This window comes from Atta cephalotes (genome assembly GCF_000143395.1).
Source record: "Atta cephalotes unplaced genomic scaffold scaffold00019, whole genome shotgun sequence".
Taxonomy (NCBI): Eukaryota; Metazoa; Arthropoda; class Insecta; order Hymenoptera; family Formicidae; genus Atta; species Atta cephalotes.
In genome coordinates this window covers 1,279,843-1,289,824 of record NW_012130083.1, presented here as the reverse complement: position 1 = coordinate 1,289,824, position 9,982 = coordinate 1,279,843, and the positions used below count along the sequence as shown (strand labels likewise).

The following is a 9,982-nucleotide window of genomic DNA, read 5'->3' as shown; positions in this document are numbered from 1 at the left end:
ATAAATTAGTAGACACACAACGACAACACTATAAATTACTATAGTATATATATATATATATATATATATATACATATATATACATACAATTTAACAAATATCAACAAAATCTAATCCGCAGATCAGAATCCAATTTTCGAACATTATACAGAATTGTCTTCGTAACTTATCTATTATAAGTAGTACGATTCCCGTATAGTTTGTACGTACAATTCCGAAGAAAAGACGGAATTTTGATAATAAAACGAGCAATGTAGCACACGTCGCAGAAACAGCGGCCATCCTCACGCGAATAACAATTCCTCGCAACGCGACACCTCACCCTTGACTTATGAACACTTTTTACAATTTGAACACTAATTTTGTACGAATATATGGGGACCTGACATCGCATATTTCTCTTTCTTTTTGTACCCTTGGTTTCTCGCAAAAAGTCTCTCCTCTTTTCCCATCTTCTTCTCGATTGTCCCCTACAATTGGCAACGATTGAAAGCGCTTTTTAACAACCTTAACTCTAAAAAGTTCAACAACATCGAGAAGGCAACGAATGTGAGCGAATTTCTCCTCTCTTTAAACGCCTTTAAATTTGCACGAGTCTCAAGATCAGTCGCTGCATCTTCATCGTGCTTTTTCTAACAGCGATTTATCCTGATCACGAGCCTTCAGATGCCGGCGAGGAATTCGAAGCGATTTCGAGAATCGGCCGTTCTGCGACTATCATCACGTACTATCATCGCGTGACGCGAAATGCTCTCTGTAACTGCTGTGATTGCCACAAAAGGATGTGATAACATTTGCAACGAATGCGCGATGCTCACCCATCTACGTATTGCGAAATTTTGTCACGGCAAAAAAAAAGATAAAAGGTAAAAAAAAAAACAATTGTGATGATTCTTAAAAGTTTCAAAAATCTATAGAGACTATATCAGTACTTACTCTAAAATTAATATAAGTCGATTGTAACTTGTACAATAATTTTGTAAAAACATATACAGAATGTTTCTAAAATCTTCCTAAACTTTTAGGAACATCTTGGATATCGAAGGAGCGTCAAGCGAAACTTCAGCGATGATAAATGATATAGTTGTTATAATAAGCTACCACGTATATATGTGTAAATTTATAATCCTTTGGTATACATAGATTTTCTAAAATGCGCGAAAGAGAAAATTACAAAATATGAGAATGATAAAATCACGCCGATACAGTGATCTTCAATTCTCACACCCTTTTTCGCATTTCTCACGCAGACATCGACTAGGGTGAATCAAAGCTATTATTGTACAAATTGATAAAATCGCAATCCGCACACTGAAAAGAGGCCTGCAGATCTCGTTTCAAAAAGATAATAGAAAACAACAAATGACAATAACAATGATAAATCCGATCTGTTAAAATCAACTTTGCTCGAATTCGAGAAAATTGCAACGTCCCAGAAAAAGAACTTTTCGAAAAATTATCGATCACGACCTGCAGACATTTTCTCTCTCCGGTGATCCTTTCCGTCTTCGCGTCTTTCTCACCCTTTAATTAATTGAGTTAGTCTTAGCCTCTCAGTGATTATCAAATGTGAGTGTATTTAATTATTATTTGCTTGCCTCTCCTCCTATAAAATCGATATAAGCTGTCTAGCCGCTGCCTCTTTGCACTTTTTGTTTTCCCATTTTTCGTGAAATCTATTCTATTCCCCTGAATCCTTCGCATACACACGTTGGATGGGCTTATGATATCCCATCATGGAACCAGGCCGTAACCGTCCCCCTTTATTCACACTTGGTGTCATTTTCCTTAAGGGTTTTCGGGAATTTTACCGTTTATAAACACTCTTTGGTCCAACAAGGTTTCGAATATTGCGGATAATAATTGACCTGACGGTGCGAGATTCTGTAGTCCCAAGGAATATTGGATGCCAAATTTCGCGTGTAATAATTTCAAAGAAAAATATAGAACATTATGAATAAATTCTAGCAAAATCTTGTCAAGCTCTTAATTCTTAAATCTGTAATAATGACAAATTATCATTATTTTACATAAATTTATATAAGTTATCATTTATATAAGTTTTATATAAGTTATCATTTACATAAATATTCCATTTTTAATATTTAACGATATTTTAAAATATTATAATATATTGTAAGTATGTAGACTTCTCTCTTATTGCCTAATTCATGACCAAGAATTAATTTGCCTTAGTATGATTAATTAGTTAATTAATTATTATCTTGGCCATTGAAATACTTTTCAAATTATGAATTTGTACAAAATTTAACAATGCATGATATTGTGATATATAAATTTGCGAAAAAGATGCATTTGGCACCGCGTATCCTGGGCTTTTGGAATTCGCGAAAGATTTCTCTGAGACGCTCCCATCCTTTCTCGCTTGGGATAAATAATCTACAAGGATCGGTAAGAAGCTCTTTGGTCCATCGAAGTTTCAAATATATTCGGATAATTGATCTGAGTGCGCGAAAATCTACGGCACGGCCCACTAACCATTTTAATGTTTACGAAACGATCTTTATGCCGTTTCATCTACTCAACAATCCCTCCCCCCCTTCTCCCGTCCTTGTCCCTTTTCACAGGTCCCTTTCGTTCTTCTATATTCTACTGCGCTATCTTTGCTGCCTAAACTGGTATTATAGAACTCTCTATTCGCTTAAAAGTATATTCGGATCGCAGCACAAACTTAATGAGTCCCGCAAATAAATGTGGATCAAGTGTTCTCAATAACTTTGCTCTAAACATTTCAAGATCATGCTCTAACTTCCAAAATGTATCTCTTCTTATTTGAGGTAGTGTTTTAATATCGCGAATATGTTTCTATTCAAATGCGATACTTCAACTTGTGTAACATTGATCGATTACTGCTTTACCTAGAGCTCGTAAAAAATTTGGAAAATGTTAACTTGAAATACCTCAATGGGTTTCTTTGAAACGAGAGCACTTATTCCAGGTTATATTACGAAGCCTACTATTATTCATGATAACGATCCGATCCTTACAACTATAACTTTTTTGTTATCTTTGCAACGCTAGATACCTCTTGAATAACGAACGAACAACACTGGTCAATCGGGGTATATTCAACCCCCTCGCGCATTAAAGTAACAATGAAGATCTCCGTTACTTGTAATAACTGATTAATAGTAGTGATAATAATAATAATTATAGTTATTATGTAGCCTCTAGTCGTCTAACGTCTATGCCCAACTAGTGAAAAATTTGTATATAAATCGTCTCGCCCCTCTCACGGAGGGAGGATGCTCGACGGAGTGTAAGGTGCAAAATATAGTAAGCTACGATCTCGTACTTTTAGTGCTTTTTTTTCTCGCGACTAAGCCTCTAACCGCCATTACCGTACCATCATGCGACCTCTCGGTTGATGACGTTCTCATCCGATTGTTAAGATAAAATTGCGAAGAGTAAAATAACAGATAAAGAATTCATATATATGTATACATAATTTTTAACTATGTAGTATGTGTAAAATTATATAAACTCGATGACTGACTATTCAAGACTCGGAGAGTTAAGTTTGAAAACTTGGTAAACTTCGGATGGAAAATAATAAAAAAATGAAATTAATAAAGAATTAAGTAAACATGATTAATTTAAAGCTATCGCACTTCGAATAAGATATCGAATAAGATTCATAAAAATTATTAAAAAACAAAATCTTTCAATAATTGAGTAATAACTTTGATGACGATCCAATAATAAGTAAAATATATACTATAAAATATCTTATTTGTAAAACGATAAATATGTATTCATAAGTTATCTCAACTCTAAAACATAATTTCTTTCCAATCGTAGCAGAATTATTACTGCGCCATCTACGTTACATAGTAATTCTTTCGACACACGTAAAACTTTTTAAACTAAAACAGCTTTAGTGTAGTTCTGATACAAGTGACACATAAAACTGTTCTTACGTTATCACTTGATTCACCAGGTTCTCCACTTAGCGTCCCGGATGTTCACGTCGACATCCGGAAATCGACTCAGCCGAACAGGACAGGACAGTCCGGCATGGCGGCGGCGTTAAGTTACTACTAAGGTGCCTTCAGTCTATCCAATGTCAGTACTATCTTGTATTTGGTGTCGTTAAAACCGTCCCTCTGCAGTCTTTCGCGAGATTGCGCGCTTCCCCCGTTCCGTCCTTCCGTCCCTTTTAACGTCGTTCCTCCAAAAAATGCCGCGGCATTCTTTTCGCGATCCAAACGGCTCAACAACAACATGGCGAACGGTCATCGATACATATATATTGCATTTACTCAGTCTACGTAGTTCCCTTATTATTTATAACGCATGTACGCGCGCACGTTTCACCGGGATTAACCTTTTTTTTTTCATCCTTTCTTCTAGTCTCCTTCTTCTATCATAAAGACAAGAATCTGATAAGTCTCCTACAAATTGAATTAAGTTTCTTTCAATAGCTCAACAATTACGTAACAAATTATTATATATAATTGGTGTATCCTCAACTTGCAAGAGCTTAACTTCTTTTATTGCTATTATGTATAGCTATATAATCACTAAACGACTTCTTCAGAATATGACTTCGAGGTATTCTATCTATATTAAATATTGAAAACTACTGTTTCTTTGTTTTTACCAGGCATAAAGACCCGTGTTTGGAGAACATGAACAAAGGATGCGTAAAACACACGCGCGCACCTCGTAAAAATGTATCGCCAAGCTGCGTCAGCTGGCGTGTTTGATTCTTTCTGCAACGTAATATAGTCAGGCAATAGTAAATATATTCTTTCTTTCTCTCTGCGTTGATTTGGATTTACATGATGCCTCTCTTCTACTTTGCTACGCGACAACCGGTTTCTTTTTTACAACTGATTACCCGTTGTACGACGCTGAACCGTGCGTTGAAATAATGCATCGGTTAGATTTATATAAACTCTTTGTTTATGATGCAGTACAAAGCCTCTTCCATCTCTCGTTTTTACATCCGCTTTGCCCTTTCTCTTCGGGACAAACGCGGTAAAGCTCGTTCGTTTTGTAACTTTAATGCCCGTTACTCATTACACGCGCGCAAATCGTTCCGGAAGTTTCCAGCGAAGTTTATCGAAGCTCGATCCTTCGCAAGACGATCGTTGCGTAACTCGAAATACCGAAGCGTGCGCATTATGGGTCCTCAAAGGCACGGAGATTGATAAAGATAACTAGGACTAATATTAGGACCAGGATCAGGACCAAGATCTGGAAACAGGGACAAAATTCAGGGCAGCATTGCCCGAATTATACGTAGTGAAAGCTACCCAGAACCTTTTTTTTAATAAAAGGGATATCAAAGGATACCGTCACAGATGGTACATTCGCCAATACATTTAAGTATAGAAGTTATTTTAATAATTTACTTGACTTGTCGTAGTACGTATTGGACTTGGTCAGACCCGCGCCTCGCTGATCACGGATTACGCAGCGTCGATAACTCGACAGATCAGCTTCGTTAATCATTTGAGCGATATATTGCGTGTCTCTTTAAAGTGTTCCTAAAAAGAAATTCTGCGGCTTGGAAGTAGAAAAGTACTGCAAAGTGTTTATATGTGAATATACGACTCTTCTTCCAAGGCATAGATTTGGTATCAAGATATTGAGCTAGTCTCATGCAACATGCACGTCGTGTAATATTATAGATAGCGAAAACACACTTCGCAAGATATGTTCACCTTATAAATTAGAGACGATTAACGTCCAAATGATTAAATTCGCACACCGGAAAAACTGTCACAGAGAACGTTCGCGCGAAAACTAAGGAACGTGTGCTCCGATGATGACGTTCATAGCTTAGAATCTTGCACACCCGCTTGTTTTCCGCGTACCCACCCTCTGTGGCCATTTCAGAAGAGTACAGCCACTTTATAAAATCAATCATTTATCTACCTACTTGTTTTCTCGCTTACTCGTACCTATCTATCTATCGTCCTTCTTTCCTTCTGCTCATAGGAGCACACTGACTTCATTCAAGGCGTTATATTGGCCTCTACACGTTTTTCTTGAGCTCCTCTCCCTTCTTCTCCCTCTTCGCGTTCTTTGACTTTATCATTTTGGCAAGCGCATCAGGTCCATGAATCTACCTATAACATTCATCCATCATAGACCCCACCATTTTTTTTCCTATCGTAATTCCTTAGTTATCATAACCTATGACACCATCAAGTTTCGTTCTTTCTATTCATTAATCACCGGTATCAAATCTTCTTCGGTTAACATAAAAAATCTTGGTGTCACGAACTCTTAGAATATCTCGTAATATCATATCATGGACACAGTATGATATCATGAATGATACCAGGATTTACAGCATTTCCGGCATCACGGAATTATGCGCAAGATCCAAGAAACGCGGTCTGAGGGAGAAAGCATGCTGAGAGGACGCCCAGCCAGCGATGGTCTACCGCGGCTGACCCATACTGCTGCTACTATTACTGTTGCCACTATTGCTGAGACTCATGTGCGGTTTAAGACTATGTATGATCTTGACGTGAGCGACCATGTTGTCCTTCCTGGTGAATTCTTTGTAGCAGACCGGGCAGGGGTAGTACTTGACGTTAGGCTTGTGCGAGGTGACGTAGTGCCGGCAGAAGTTGCTGATGTGTGTATACGTGCGATGACACACGGTGCATCGATAAACGTCGCCCTCCTTCACGCAGAAGTCCCGCACCGAACCCTCCGTGCGCTCGTTCTCGGTTTTGAATGAGCTTTCGAAGTCGCTCTGACTGATTTCCGCCTCGCCGGCCATCACGCTAAATATGGCACTGCTTATGCTGTCCTTCGACATTGCCTTCGTGTCCATCTCAGTGTCCGAATGTTGTTGCTGTTGCTGATCATCGCCCGCGGCGGTCGACGCGGCTTTACCCTGCAGCGACGTGCTGAACTCTTTACGAAAGCATCGCTCGAAGTTGATGCGGATGTGAGTCGGCGGCTCGCCGCTATCACCACCTCCACTCGACGTCTCCTCCAATTCTGAAATGAAGAGACTTCGATCCTTTAAATCGCTCTCCATGCCCGCGTATAATATATATGTCGTGCAAGCATTGGATGCGCGGTAGGAGTTCGTTTATCAGAAGGCTAAAATCTTACAACTCTTGCTCGTTTTCCAGAATGGTATCACAGACGGATAGTATTCCAGATATTTCGAGTTATTGATTTCCCAATTATTATCTGTGTATAAACAGATCCTTAATACCAAAGGATCCTCATCAGCATAGGTCATCAGTCTCTTGATTCTTTACATTGTTTGAAGATTGTGTTTTTCACTCAAGTCATCTCTGTATCTTACGATTAGGTAAGAATACCGTTGCACGATCGTTTCCTTTTGCACAAATTCCTCCGCGGACGTTCTGATAAACGGAGTTCTACCACGCATCTCGTAACTATGTATCTCTGTGTACTGTATTGGCACAACGTATTCTCTATATTTGTGGGGGGAAGCAAGAGGAAGGGTAGAGCCAGCAAAAAAGAGTCACCGTTTTGAATCGGCCGTCTTAGTCAACTTCTGTCCCGCGTTAAAGGATACTTCACGGCTGCGACACGCCCTCTCCATGTCGTCCCCACCCCCGCTCATCGTCTATTCCCCTTCAGACAGACTACACTTTCACGCATTCTCTCTCACGTCGGTTGCAAAATCGAACAATTTCCTGGTAACATCAGTCTTTCTCTCTTTCTCTCGGACTCTCCTACTTCTTCACGCGTACTTCGTATTTTCTGCCATGCACATCCATCCACCTTACACATGCACCCTCCCTTCTCCCCATTCATTCGATGAACATTTCACACGCGCTTGCATACTCGCGAGACATAGAAAATCCGCGTATATACGGGATGTGACGCGCGACACGGCACTTCCATTCTTATTGTAGATTCCGGGAAGGGAAAACTGACAATTGTCGAACAGCAATTGTTCGAACATTGAGAGATTTGTCGAGAATCTCTCTTCGAGTCGACAACTGATCAAAGCATTTCACATTCGATTGACTTGTAACTCGAGATGCAATGACGTTCAGGGCTGCATTCAGAAACTTAACCCGGATGCACTCAGATTGTAATGTTTTATCCTTGTCTATTCAGTAAACAAGGATAAAATGCTAACACTCTGAATTCCTGAACGCATCCCGGATATTCGAACAAATCTATAGCTGCGTTCAAAGAAAAAGTAGTTTTGTAAGCTTGCAACTATTGTAAAATTCTTTAATACAATTATACTACAGATTCAGCAAGAAATCAAGAACCAATCGTATTAAAGAATCTTATAATGATTACAAACCTGCTTTTTCTGCTAAATGCAATCTATTTCTCGACTTGTATAATCCAGGGATAAAGTAAAACTTGTTGAAATGATACTCCCAACTTGGAATCTACGATCAGTAGATAGGATCGTGCGCTCCAACGAATACAACCCATATATACGCATATTAGACAATCACGCCTATACGAAATTGATTAACAGCTCATCAGTGACACATGTGCACACTTTAATCCTCCCCACCCCCTTCAGTCCAGTAACGTCCAGTCAGTCTGCTTGTATCCATCTCTACGGGAAAACGATCCATCGAGATCGAGGACGCTCGAGAGAAAAAAAAGCAACTCTTTTCTCCTCCTTGCGTATTTCATTCGATTGATTAGCTTTATAAAATTTCGTTCGAGTTTGTGTACACGTAGTTATTCTAACACAATATCGTTATCCGCTTTCGACTTCCGGCGTCACATCCTTCTACATCCGGTATTTTCTCTTACACTCCGCACACTTTTTCGGAACGATTCCGTCTTTTCGTTCTATCTATTTTATGCATCTATGACTTTGATTTCGATCCTTTTTTTTCTATAACGTTGTATTCTTTTTTTCTAGCGGCTGGCCTCCCTAGCTCCCTCGCTTCCCCCGCGCAAAGCTTAAAAATCTTTCAGAATGATGGTGACTTGAAGATAATCTCACTCACCTGCGACCCAAAAGTGAACAAAGCGATCACGGTCACTATTGAAACGAGATCATCTCCGACGACATCTTCGAAGCACTCTCTTTCTCTCTCTCCCGCGCGCGCGCGCACGTAATACACTTTTCATAAGGAAAAAAAATGAAATATACGTCACACTATTTTTCTCTCTTTTGATTTCTCTCTTTCTTGGTTTGTCACTTCTCTTTTTATTTTTACATATTAATCTATCCTGTTTCTACTTTTGTCTCATTTTCATCTTTCCTCATTGTCATCGTTATCGTCTAAAGCAACAAGAAGACGCAAGAGAATACGGAAACGATAAACCTGCCGACAATGCATCATCCGTTGTATAACACTCATCATCATTATCATCATCGTAATCATCATCGACGCGTTTACGTCTCTCCTCTCTTTTCCTCTTTGCCGTTTGTCTTTTCGCGATAAAAAAAAATAAAAAAATAAAAAAAACAAGAAAACAATGAAACTACTCTATCTTCCTCGCAACGAACGAGCGTAAAAGAAGTTAACCAGCGTTCAAGGTGTGAAAAATCAGATAACAATAAAAAAAGTAAGCACCGCTAAAAGCTGGCTCCACCCCCTCCTGTTACCATTTGGCCAATGGCAGCGAAGCGTTTTTTTTTCCAATCGTGCGGAGAAGAGAGCATCGGGTGAACGCGATATGGGGATGTTAGTGGAGAACTTTAGGGTTAGGGCTAGAGAGGTTCGAGACATCGAACAGAGCGACAGGTGCGGTGCGGCAGACAGAAAATACAGATTGATCATGAAGAGGCAAGAACAAGGAAGTGACTGATTTTGTGCTATCAGAACGAAGGGCAGAAGGGAAGACAGGAATGAGGCGCTGCGCATTGGCCGAGCGTGAGAATTACGTATGGGTATTTTATATATATATATATATATATATATATATATATATATAGTATAGTTATTATAATATATATATATATTACGTCGTACGACGAGAACAATAACGTACGGCGGCGCGAGTGACAAGTAGGTTTCGTATT

The 9,982-nt window shown here is 39.2% G+C and overlaps 1 protein-coding gene across 1 annotated transcript in view; it reads right to left on the bottom strand.

Annotated features, from left to right (window-relative positions):
* Positions 1-6,418: 6,418 nt before the first annotated feature.
* The window catches only part of LOC105619163 (zinc finger and SCAN domain-containing protein 2-like), a 7,091-nt gene continuing 3,527 nt past the window's right edge, over positions 6,419-9,982 (bottom strand). Inside the window, exons 2-3 of the mRNA XM_012200693.1 lie at positions 8,291-8,381; positions 6,419-6,990 (exon numbers count right to left, since the gene is read on the bottom strand). Coding sequence (XP_012056083.1) covers positions 6,419-6,990; positions 8,291-8,381 — 663 coding nt within the window. The remainder of the gene's footprint in view (positions 6,991-8,290; positions 8,382-9,982) is intronic.